Raw genomic sequence first — 13018 nt, 5'->3', positions numbered from 1 at the left:
TACTGTCCTTCCTGTGAGACACTGATTTGTCCATTTGACTTGAAAACAGCATCTTGTGGTGTCAGGAGTTCAGAGGATTTATTGTGTCTGTACCAGTAATATTTCCAACCAGATGATGGATTCACAGAGCAGCTCAGAGTCACACTGCCCCCTACTGGAATGACTTTTATGTCAGCGTTCAGTTCAGCTTCTGGTTTAGTTTCTATTTATTTTAGAACAAAGACATAAAAAAGCATTAGTGTCTTCATAAATCTGAGTAATGTTCTGTAAATAAACTAATGAAAATGAAAATGAAAAATAAATATGGCTGAACTCATTGTATCATGGATGCACAAATTATTCATATTGTCACTAATCTGCAACATGAATTATTTTTTATCTATGTGTTCATAAAGATTATATTATTAGATTAGATACTTAGATAAAATGCTGATTGGATTGATTAACTACAGATGCATCATGCATTAGTCAACAGATTTTTATTCAGATTTATTTGACCTCAGTAAATAAAATCTCTCTCGAGTCTGAGATTCTGGACTTGAGTCCAGAAAAAGTGTCTAACAGTGATCTATGATCAGAGCTATCTGATCTACCTCATGAGCCAAAACCAAACCACATCATGACAGAGAGTCAGAACCTTCCACACAACCGACCTCCATTAAATTTATCTTTATTCTTGTAGTAAACATGAAGAGAAGTTTTAAATTAAATTAAAGATAATTTTCATTATTTTCTTCATTGTCCTACTTACGTCTCACAGTCAGTTTGATGACTCTGCTCCACTCTGTTAACAAATAGTCTCGTCTGCCCCGACAACTGTAGTCTCCCCTGTGGGACTCAGCAGCTCTGTCGATCCTGTATTCACTTTGTGTTGGATATGTGTTCAGGTTTGTTGGTCTCCATTCATACGTCCACTGAGTACGTTCATGGTTCTGGATCCAACATCTGACAGTGATTGTTTCACCAGTGTAGATCAGAGACCAGTTGGGATCCAGAGTCACAGTGGGCCTGATGGAAACTGTTGACATGGAAACAGTTTTCTATCTAATATCTACTGTATCAGCAAATCAATAAACAATAATTCAAAGATTTATAAGATGTCAAATGAGAGTTTGACTCATTTATGAACTTTTATCATGAAGTTTTGTGGAGAACAAGTGGAGGAGAAAGTATCATCTGATAACTCTGACTCTCACTCTTTGACATCTGTCCACTAAAAACACAAAGACCATCCCACCTAAAATCTACACAAATATATTTTCAGGTCTTATTCTGATGAGAATCACTAATTAATACAGTAAAAGAAAAATAATATCACCTGTTTTATTAATAGTAACTTCATTACTGTTCTCTGTGTAGTAAACTGGGTCTCCTCTTCCTCCTGTGCAGTAATAGACGCCTCCTTCTGAAACTCTGTTCTCTGATGACCAAGACCCTGAGTTATGTCTGAACCAGTATTTCCAGCCCTCAGACTCGTCCACAGAGCAGCTCAGTGTCACTCTGCCTCCTGCTGGTATGACTTCACTGTCTGCTCTCAGTGAGGCTCTGGGTCTATTTGCTGTTTAGTTCAATGTAAAAACAAACATAGAAATGTTAGAACAAGACTTTCCCCACATTTCACTGACTTCACTATATTGACTAATTCATTTGCTGCTGCTATTAAACATGAAACAGTCTAATGAACAAACCTGCAGTCCACAGTATCTGTATGACACCTACTGCTTCTCTTATTTCTCTACAGTGACATTCATGGTTATCAGTGGCTCCTACAGTGTTCACTGTTCTCAGTGCTGTTTGTGTATAAGATGCATAAGAGAGGACTCAGAACAGAGCTGTGTTCTCTCTCTTCTCTTAAACAAACGTTTGTATCAGCAGGTTTGAAAATCGTCACATCTTGAAGTTTACAGACGACACAGTGATAATTAACCTGCTGAACAATGACGAGTCGTCTCATGGTTCTGTGCTGGATCAGTTTTATTAAATGCTGCTCTGAATCCTTCCTTTAGTTAAATGTAACTTAAACTAAGACATGTGAATTGATTTTAGACGTAATACTCCAGGTTCTATCAACAGTGTAATAAATGTCCAGACTGTAGAAATAGTGGAGTCCTTTAAATACCTGGACACCATCATTGACAATAAACTGTCATTTGAGCTAAATACAAACATGCTGTGCAAGAAAAGTCAACAACGACTTTTTAGTGTATGAAGGCTGAATGAGTTTCATGTTGACAGAACTCTGATGACACTGATCTACAGAGCTTTCATTCAAAGTGTTCTTACATTTTCTTGTATCTGTTGGTTTGACTCGCTCAGTGTGTTGGAGAAAAGAACAACTTCAGTATAAAAGAAGACAAGAGATACTAAAACAGAACAAGGTTCATAGAAAGGACATGAGTAGGAGATGGGTTCTGGGTCTCAGGGTTGTAACAAGTGATACACACAGACCTGTAGTGAAAATTAATGGGCTCAACCTATGTGTAGAGATATGTATGTTTTCCTTGTAGTACACATATACTTAGTTCCTCAGGAATGTTATGTGGGGGGGCTGTGAAGTATGAGGGTTAGAGAGGGTTAGAGCAGAAGACATTTACATGATTTTGGTGTTTTTTCTTCCATGCCGGCATGTACGTATTAAACTGAGATGGTTTCTATACACTGAGTTCTTCCTTGAAGTCTGCTAATATTTTACAATATTTAGAGCAGGGATTTCAAACTCATTTTAGTTCAGGGGCCCATACAGCGTAATCTAATGTCAAGTGAGCCAGACCATTAAAGTCAAAGCACAGCTCATCATCATAGCTCATCATAGTTATAAATAATAATAACATCGTATTTTCCCCTTTGTTTTAGAGGAAAGAATTACAATAAAAATAGAAAATTTTCTTTATTTAATGAACTATCCTTTTACAAAATATGTTAAGAAGAAAGTCCGATTTCTCAAGAAAAACGTGCAATTTGCTTCAGTTTATCATTTACATGTGTGCATTACAAGAGATCACAGTGATCGTACAAAAGGCACAAAACACAAGAGTCACAGGTATTAAGATCTGAAAAATATGGTAGTCTATTACACTTTAACATTAAATTAACTTATCATAATATAAGAATTATTTTTACTTCATTTTCCACATGTGTAATAATTCTCAAAACTTAAATTGACTTCCCACATCTTACAAACCTCAGTGGTGGCCATTTAAAATGTATACGAAAGAAAGTAATCACCTGGCCTGTAAATATAATATTTATACATGAAACACACACAAAAAATACATACATAAAATTTAAGACCAAACTCTTTTGGAGTGAAGATTAAATTGCACCATTTTAACTACTATTACAGCAAGGATTCATTTATGTCCTTGCAGGCTGTTGTATTTTTCGTTATGCTGAGTCTCATAGTGGCGCCGTATTAAATTTTATAATATATGAATATAGTAATATATATTATATGTTATATTCCTTGAACACCGACACGTGTTGCAAACACACAGCACACAGGTTTCCCGTTCTCCTCTGTTAATAAATAGGAAGGTGTCCACTTTTCTCCTTTTTGAAAAGACATTTTGGTTAATCAGGATGTGAAGGTGAGTACAAAAGTAAGTAGATGAATCGTAGTAATCACTGAACATTAGCTGGGAATTGTTTTTTGTTCTTCTACTTTCAGCTACTCCACGTCTAAAACACCCTAGCGGACAATTTAGAAATTGTTTATTTTTTAGAAATTCTAGTTCATGTCTCGTTGCATTTTTTTACTTTCAGATTTATCCTGCGGGCCGTACGTTTGACACCCCTGATTTAGAGGGAGAGGAAACATTTTTACGACAAGTGTTAAACAGGAAAGTTCATAAAATGGTTAAAGTTAGTAATAAAATCACTGGGACTCCATTAAGCAGCCTGTCTGACCTCCAGAGGAAGCAGCTGGTTTACAAAGTACAGTCCATCCTGTCTGACAGCTTCATCCTGACACTCTGAGCTCCACGTGCTGCCTTCTGGTTCTCTCTTTAGCAGCAACGAACCAGAACCAACAGATACAAACACTTTTTCTACCCTTAGTGATCAGTGTGGTGAACTCAGAGAGAAGGTGGTGATGAAAACAGAACATGAGACATGTTTCCTGTTCTTCTATTTAGAGTAAATAACTGTAAACTCATTCAAACATCACTTTTTCTGTATGAATTACCGACTGTCCTACTTACGTGACACAGTCAGTTTGATGACTCTGCTCCACTTTGTTAACAAATAGTCTCCTCTGCCCCAACAACTGTAGTCTCCACTGTGGGACTCAGCAGCTCTGTAGATCCTGTATTCACTTTGTGTTGGATATGTGTTCAGGTTTGTTGGTCTCCATTCATACGTCCACTGAGTACGTTCATGGTTCTGGATCCAACATCTGACAGTGATTGTTTCACCAGTGTAGATCAGAGACCAGTTGGGATCCAGAGTCACAGTGGGACTGATGGAAACTGTTGACATGGAAACAGTTTTCTATCTAATATCTACTGTATCAGCAAATCAATAAACAATAATTCAAAGAATTATAAGATGTCAAATGAGAGTTTGACTCATGTATGAACTTTTATCATGAAGTTTTGTGGAGAACAAGTGGAGGAGAAAGTATCATCTGATAACTCTGACTCTCACTCTTTGACATCTGTCCACTAAAAACACAAAGACCATCCCACCTAAAATCTACAAAAATCTATTTTCAGGTCTTATTCTGATGAGAATCACTATTTAATACAGTAATAGAAAAATAATATCACCTGTTTTCATAATAGTAACTTCATTACTGTTCTCTGTGTAGTAAACTGGGTTTCCTCTTCCTCCTCTGCAGTAATAGACGCCTCCTTCTGAAACTCTGTTCCAAGATGACCAAGACCCTGAGTAACGTCTGAACCAGTATTTCCAGCCCTCAGACTCGTCCACAGAGCAGCTCAGTGTCACTCTGCCTCCTACTGGTATGATTGTTGGACCTGCTGTCACTTTGGCTTTGGGTTTATCTGTTGATATAAAATCACAAATTGTAATGTAACATGTAAATTATTCAAATGGAAACTACTCAGAAATGAGATGAAATGTGAAGTAGGTATTGATTTTACTTGGGTTTGTTTTGTCCTTTGTTTGCTTATTTGGTTTTCATAAATGACCACAAATAATTATATGAGATTCTTGATGAGTTCAAACATGTTCAGTTGCTCAGTGTTTTTATTTCATTTCCCATGATAAAGTATTGTTGGATTAAAGTGTCTCTGAGCTGTGTGAACAACTAAAACCAGGAATATTGAGGAAAAAATTAAAAAAACCAAAAATACAGTGAACCTGGTGAAAGTTTTAAAATAGGCTAAACATTTTTACACAGTAAGAATAAAACATATGTAAATTGTAGATATTCACACAAACAGACCAAATATATGAACAGGGCTTAAGAATAATGGTCAAAGTAAACATGGTGATGAAACATTAATGACTCACCTGATACAGTTAAAGAGATGATGTTACTGGTTTTTATATGATTTGAGCTGCTGTGGAAACCAGAGCACTGGTATCGACCACTGGAGACTGTAGATAGACGGTGTAGCGTGAAGCGTTTATGTGAATTGTACTGAACAAACTCTCGACCATCTTTATTCCATCTGTATTCCCAGTCAGTGTCTTTTCCTTCCATCATGTCACATATGAAGGTCACAGACTCTCCAGTAAAAAAACTGGACCAGTTGGGCTCAAGGGTCAAAACAGCATCTAAAACCAACAGAAACAAACATGCAACACTAAAAAATTATGAATAGAGGAACTAAAAAAAATAATTGAAAGTAAAAGACAGTCTGTTCTTTATCTGTGTGGATACACAGATTAAAATGATCATTTAACATAAGACATTCTGTAAACAGATGAAGAAGGAGGAAAGTTTAAGGTTAAAGTACGTTTAAAATAATTAAAAAGGAAGTATAAAATATAAGATCAAAAATACAAATAAAGTAGAGTTTTACTCCACTGTGTTGAAGAATAGGAGTCTCTTCTGTTTCTGCCCCTACACATGTAATTTCCACTGCTGGACTCAGAAACACTGAGAATCCAGTAATTAACATGTGTCTGATGTGAAGTTGACTGAGGTGTTTTCCATTCATAATCCCACTCAGTGTCTCCACCTCCCTGGATCTCACATCTGACAGTGATCTTCTGTCCACTGAAGATCTGAGACCAGTGTTGTGTCACAGAGACTCCACAATAGTAATAACAGATAAATACATATTCTAATGTAATGTAATAATCAAACTCACCAGTTATCTCAACAGTGACTTCATCACTGTAATCAGTGTAGTAAACTGGTTTTCCTCTTCTTCCTCTGCACCTGTAGATTCCTCCTTGTGAGACTCTGATATCTCTGTTTTCTTCACCAACAACCTGAGCTTCATTAGAGTTTGAGGTTCGTCTGAACCAGTCATATTTCCAACCATCAGAGTCGTCCACAGAGCAGCTCAGTGTCACTCTGCCTCCTACTGGTATGATTGTTGTTGTAAGTTTGGCTTTAGGTTTATCTGTTGATAAAATATGACAAAACATGTAAACTATTCAGATGGAAAGAACTTTAAAGTCATAAATACTGTACAGTGACATTCATGGTTATCAGTGGCTCCTACAGTGTTCACTGTTCTCAGTGCTGTTTGTGTATAAGATGTATAAGAGAGGACTCAGAACAGAGCTGTGTTCTCTCTCTTCTCTTAAACAAACGTTTGTATCAGCAGGTTTGAAAATCGTCACATCTTGAAGTTTACAGATGACACAGTGATAATCAACCTGCTGAACAATGACGAGTCGTCTCATGGTTCTGTGCTGGATCAGTTTTTTAAATGCTGCTCTGAATCCTTCCCTGAGTTAGATGGCACTTAAACTAAGACATGTGAATTGATTTTAGACGTAATGCTCCAGGTTCTATCAGCACTGTAATAAATGTACAGACTGTAGAAACAGTGGAGTCTTTTAAATACCTGGACACCATCACTGACAATAAACTGTCATTTGAGCTAAATACAAACATGCTGTGCAAGAAAAGTCAACAACATCTTTTCAGTCTATGAAGGCTGAATAAGTTTCATGTTGACAGTGTTAAGATTCCTCCCTTTGCCCCTGCTTGTGGGTTTTGTTTGGTTTTGTGTTGTTGCTCACTCTCCTGTCACACCTGTATATGGACTTCCTCTTCCTCCACTCTCCACTCACCAGACTAATTGACTGATTCATTTCACCTGTTTTTCCCCATCTCTTTATAAGCTCCCCTCAGTCTTTTGTTGGTTGCTGGTTTGTTCACATTACTTTGTGCACATTTCACATGGATCTACTTCACTTGTTTGTTTGTTCGGCAGTTAGTTACTCAGCCATTTTGGATAACCCTGGACTGCACTTCGTTTGTTTGACCCTGGTTTCGTTTGTGAGTTTGTTTGTGAGTTGCCTGCCTTTTGCAGTGTGTTTTTTTGTTTGTTCCCGTCTGGCCTGCCTTCTGCAGTGATTTCTGTTTGCTACTTTGTACATCTAGTTTGTCTGATAGTTTTTTTTGTTCACATTAGTGCGTAGTTTTTCGTTGTCACTTTGTATTCAGGTTATGGTTTTGTTTGTATTTTTCCACCGTGTTTTAGGGTCTCTTTGAGTTGATACTTTGTTAGTTTGTGTTAGTTCCCTGTGTCCCCTGCCCTTGTTAATAAATGTCCTTTTGTTCGTACCTGTTTTGTCCCCGTCAGTCCTGTTTTGTAACAGACAGAACTCTGACTCTGATCTACAGAGGTTTCATTCAAAGTGTTCTTACATTTTCTTGTTTATTTGACTCGCTAAATGTTAAACAGAAAAGTTCATTAAATGGTTAAGGTTAGTAGTAAAACCATTGGGACTCCATTAAGCAGCCTGTCTGACCTCCAGAGGAAGCAGCTGGTTTACAAAGTACAGTCCATCCTGTCTGACAGCTTCATCCTGACACTCTGAGTTCCACATGCTGCTTTCCAGCTACAAACCAACAGATACAAACACTTTTTCTACCCTCAGTGATCAGTGTGGTGAACTCAGACAGAAGGTGGTGATGAAAACAGAACATGAGACAAGTTTCTGTTCTTCTATTTAGAGTAAATAACTGTAAACTCATTCAAACATCACTTTTTCTGTATGAATTACAGACTGTCCTACTTACGTGACACAGTCAGTTTGATGACTCTGCTCCACTCTGTTAACCAATAGTCTCCTCTGCCCCGACAACTGTAGTCTCCACTGTGGGACTCAGCAGCTCTGTAGATCCTGTATTCACTTTGTGTTGGATATGTGTTCAGGTTTGTTGGTCTCCATTCATACGTCCAATGAGTACGTTCATGGTTCTGGATCCAACATCTGACAGTGATTGTTTCACCAGTGTAGATCAGAGACCAGTTGGGATCCAGAGTCACAGTGGGCCTGATGGAAACTGTTGACATGGAAACAGTTTTCTATCTAATATCTACTGTATCAGCAAATAAACAATAATTCAAAGAATTATAAGATGTCAAATGAGAGTTTGACTCATGTATGAACTTTTATCATGAAGTTTTGTGGAGAACAAGTGGAGGAGAAAGTATCATCTGATAACTCTGACTCTCACTCTTTGACATCTGTCCACTAAAAACACAAAGACCATCCCACCTAAAATCTACAAACATGTATTTTCAGCTCTTATTCTGATGAAAATCACTAATTAATACAGTAATAGAAAAATAATATCACCTGTTTTATTAATAGTAACTTCATTACTGTTCTCTGTGTAGTAAACTGGGTTTCCTCTTCCTCCTCTGCAGTAATAGACGCCTCCTTCTGAAACTCTGTTCTCTGATGACCAAGACCCTGAGTTACGTCTGAACCAGTATTTCCAGCCCTCAGACTCGTCCACAGAGCAGCTCAGTGTCACTCTGCCTCCTGCTGGTATGACTCCACTGTCTGCTCTCAGTGAGGCTCTGGGTCTATTTGCTGTTTAGTTCAATGTAAAAACAAACATAGAAATGTTAGAACAAGACTTTCCCACATTTCATTGACTTCACTATATTGACTAATTCATTTGCTGCTGATATTAAACATGAAACAATCTAATGAACAAACCTCCAGTCCACAGTATCTGTATGACACCTACTGTTTCTCTTATTTCTCTACAGTGACAATCATGGTTATCAGTGGCTCCTACAGTGTTCACTGTTCTCAGTGCTGTTTGTGTATAAGATGTATAAGAGAGGACTCAGAACAGAGCTGTGTTCTCTCTCTTCTCTTAAACAAACATTTGTATCAGCAGGTTTGAAAATCGTCACATCTTGAAGTTTACAGAAGACACAGTGATAATCAACCTGCTGAACAATGACGAGTCGTCTCATGGTTCTGTGTTGGATCAGGTTTTTAAATGCTGCTCTGAATCCTTCCTTGAGTTAAATGGAACTTAAACTAAAACATGTGAATTGATTTTAGACGTAATGCTCCAGGTTCTATCAGCACTGTAATAAATGTCCAGACTGTAGAAACAGTGGAGTCCTTTAAATACCTGGACACCATCACTGACAATAAACGGTCATTTGAGCTAAATGCAAACATGCTGTGCAAGAAAAGTCAACTACGACTTTTCAGTCTATGAAGACTGAATAAGTTTCATGTTGACAGAACTCTGATGACTCTGATCTACAGAGCTTTCATTCAAAGTGTTCTTACGTTTTCTTGTATCTGTTGGTTTGACTCTCTCAGTGTTAAACAGAAAAGTTCATTAAATTGATAAAGTTAGTAGTAAAATCATTGGGACTCCATTAAGCAGCCTGTCTGACCTCCAGAGGAAGCATCTAGTTTACAAAGTACAGTCCATCCTGTCTGACAGCTTCATCCTGACACTCTGAGCTCCACCTGCTGCCTTCTGGTTCTCTCTTTAGCAGCAACGAACCAGAACCAACAGATACAAACACTTTTTCTACCCTCAGTGATCAGTGTGGTGAACTCAGACAGAAGGTGGTGATGAAAACAGATCATGAGACAAGTTTCTGTTCTTCTATTTAGAGTAAATAACTGTAAACTCATTCAAACATCACTTTTTCTGTATGAATTACAGACTGTCCTACTTACGTGACACAGTCAGTTTGATGACTCTGCTCCACTCTGTTAACAAATAGTCTCCTCTGCCCCGACAACTGTAGTCTCCACTGTGGGACTCAGCAGCTCTGTCGATCCTGTATTCACTTTGTGTTGGATATGTGTTCAGGTTTGTTGGTCTCCATTCATACGTCCACTGAGTACGTTCATGGTTCTGGATCCAACATCTGACAGTGATTGTTTCACCAGTGTAGATCAGAGACCAGTTGGGATCCAGAGTCACAGTGGGCCTGATGGAAACTTTTCAAAAGTGCACAATAAAAAACAAAATCAGGACTGAACACTTTTAGAGCTTTAAGTTACTAATAAAAATCAACTAGATTCAATCTTTTGAAGTTGTTATGAGTGGCAGCAAACATGAGATAAAAGTGCTTTAGTGTTCACAGTGTTACACTTCCTCCCTCTGCCCCTGTCTGTTGGTTTGGTTTTGTTTTGTTCTGCCACACACCCACATATGAACTTCCTCTTCCCCCACTCTCCACACACCGGACTAATTACAGACTCAATTCACCTGTTACTCCCTCTGTTTTAAAAGCACCCCTCAGTCCGGTGCTGGTTTGTCACTTCTGCTTCATTCATGCTCATGACATTCATTCATTTGTCACTCAGCTTTTTCGGATTCCCCTGGACTACACTTCTGTTTGTTGGACATTGTTTTCGTTTGTGAGTTTATGTTTGTGAGTTTGTATGTTGCCTGCCTTTTGCAGTGCATTTTCCGTTGTTACTTTGTCTTGTTAGCTTTGTCTGTTTGTTTCCGTCCGTCCTGCCTTCTGCAGTGATTTTGGTTTGTCACTTTGTACTTTTAGTTTGTCTGTTAGTTTCATGTCCGCTTTAGTGCGTGGGTTTGTTGGTACTTTGTATGTTGTCGTTAGAGTTTTAGTCTGAGTTTTTGCCTGTGTTACCACAGTGTTTTATGTTGATACTTTGTTCGTGTTTGTTAGTTCCCTGTGTCTCCTGCTTTCCTGTTGTTAATAAACCTTTTTTGTTGGTCCCGTTAGTCTGTTCGTAACACACAGTTGACAGCAGGTTTAGAAAAACTTGTTATTTGTACAAATGCAGAACTTGTTTTACACAAAGTTCAAGTAAGAAGAGATTTGGACATGAAGCTGTTCTCAATGTCACAGGTTTTTTTTCATCTCGATAAACAAACATTTTCCACATTTCAGAGTATTTTAAACTTTGTGTGGTGTTCAGGTCTGTGGGACTTTTCAGTTTTCAGTGTTTGTCAAAAGAGAAATGATGCAATGTGATGAACCTCTAAAATTACACATTTTTACTTAACTTCAAACTGCACATCTTCTCTACACATGATATGATATCACACCTTTGATGTTCTGGTCACCAGACTCTCAGGTAATATAAGTGGAGGTACTGTGTCTCTTCACTGTGTCCTCCTCCTACATGACCTGTACTTACTGTGTATGAGAGTTGGTGTTTCTGCAACATTCTTTCATTTCAAGCTCTGAAACCTGTCTTCTTGTTTTCTTCCACTTTAGAAACTCACCAGTTTCCTGAATGATGATTGGATCACTTTCAGCTGTCTCTGAATCAGTCTCTGTTCCCCTCAGTCCTCTGCAGCTGTAATTTCCTCCTTGTGAGACTTTGACTCGGGCTGATTCACTGACATTTAAAGTCTGAACTTGAGAAGAGTCTGAGGAGCGTCTGAACCAGTTGTATTTGAAATCAGCAGATTCCTGCAGCACAGAGCAGCTCAGTGTCACACTGCCTCCTGCTGGTATGGTTGTACTGTCTTCTGTCAGAGTGGCTTTAGGCAGACGATCTACTGAGGTCACAGAAACAAAACAGGTAAATAACTGTAACAGAGCTGTCATCAAACATGTATTGACATGTTTTTATGACACAGGAGAAACAAACATGTCTCACATCATATATAATATATCATAATAATAATTTGTTGAATTTAGCAGATTTCACCCAGTTTGATTTCTTTGGTTCCACATGTTTTGAAATCACACAAATCTACTCCTACATTCACTGAAATAGACAAAATAAATTAAAACAAGCTTTGTAACTCAATGTTAGACAACACGGCAAACCAGTAACTTTTACAGTCTCTAAGGAGAATATCAAAACAGACACAGTCATATTACAGCTCTGTTCAAAGTAAGAGTCTAATTAATTTAACAATTACTGACAAGACACGCTCTTTATAATCGACGACTGTTGTAATTGTCTGTACCTGAGGTTGATAAGCTCTTCTCACTCTCTGCTTCATCATCTTGCTCTGTTCATACGATCAGATGAATTAATAAAATAAACTAATAAATATGACTCTGTCCTGTGGGTCAATGCAACATTTAACCTCCATATACAAACATACAACACTGTTCAAATTTTCAACTCACCTCCATTGTTTCCATTGACGTTTGTAGTCAGAACTAAAAGAAAGATTCAAACCTCATCAGACCTCAAAGTCAAAATCATATTAAACAAGGCATTACACTTAAAATTCTAAATCTATATACATAATAATACTGTATTATACTGTATCTTAGACCATAAACTGTGTAAAAGAACTACTGCAGTAGTGGATTTAACAAAGTCCTTCACTCTGAATGAAGCCAAACCAGTAACCAACATGATGTCAACATAACGGCCATGTTAATTAAAGAAAACATGAAAACATTTTCCTCTTTAAAGTCAAATCATAAGAAAGTCACTGATGTACTCACAGAATAACAACAGGACACAGAACAAAGTGTTCTTCATCTTCACATCCAGCACTGACACTGTCACTCTGCTGCTCTGCTGCTGAGAAATAACAGAAAAAAGAGAAATAACAAAGAGAGAGAAGTAACATCTCACATAAATACAACATCAGAATAAAGTGTAGCCTGTCTGTTCTTCCTTCCTTTTTACACTAAACCCA

At 37.7% G+C, this 13018-nt stretch overlaps 1 protein-coding gene across 1 annotated transcript in view; it reads right to left on the bottom strand.

The window, feature by feature from the left end:
• LOC117153014 (basement membrane-specific heparan sulfate proteoglycan core protein-like) overlaps nt 1-13018 on the bottom strand; it is a 328715-nt gene that overhangs the window by 313033 nt on the left and 2664 nt on the right. The window contains exons 4-13 of the mRNA XM_033326552.1: nt 12822-12889; nt 12495-12527; nt 12329-12373; nt 11633-11911; nt 10102-10368; nt 8737-8976; nt 8174-8440; nt 6282-6539; nt 5998-6221; nt 5476-5737 (exon numbers count right to left, since the gene is read on the bottom strand). Of these exons, the coding sequence (XP_033182443.1) occupies nt 5476-5737; nt 5998-6221; nt 6282-6539; nt 8174-8440; nt 8737-8976; nt 10102-10368; nt 11633-11911; nt 12329-12373; nt 12495-12527; nt 12822-12889 (1943 nt within the window). The remainder of the gene's footprint in view (nt 1-5475; nt 5738-5997; nt 6222-6281; nt 6540-8173; nt 8441-8736; nt 8977-10101; nt 10369-11632; nt 11912-12328; nt 12374-12494; nt 12528-12821; nt 12890-13018) is intronic.

The sequence above is a fragment of the Anabas testudineus genome, chromosome 18 (genome assembly GCF_900324465.2).
Source record: "Anabas testudineus chromosome 18, fAnaTes1.2, whole genome shotgun sequence".
Taxonomy (NCBI): domain Eukaryota; kingdom Metazoa; phylum Chordata; class Actinopteri; order Anabantiformes; family Anabantidae; genus Anabas; species Anabas testudineus.
This window is presented reverse-complemented; position numbering and strand designations above follow the sequence as displayed.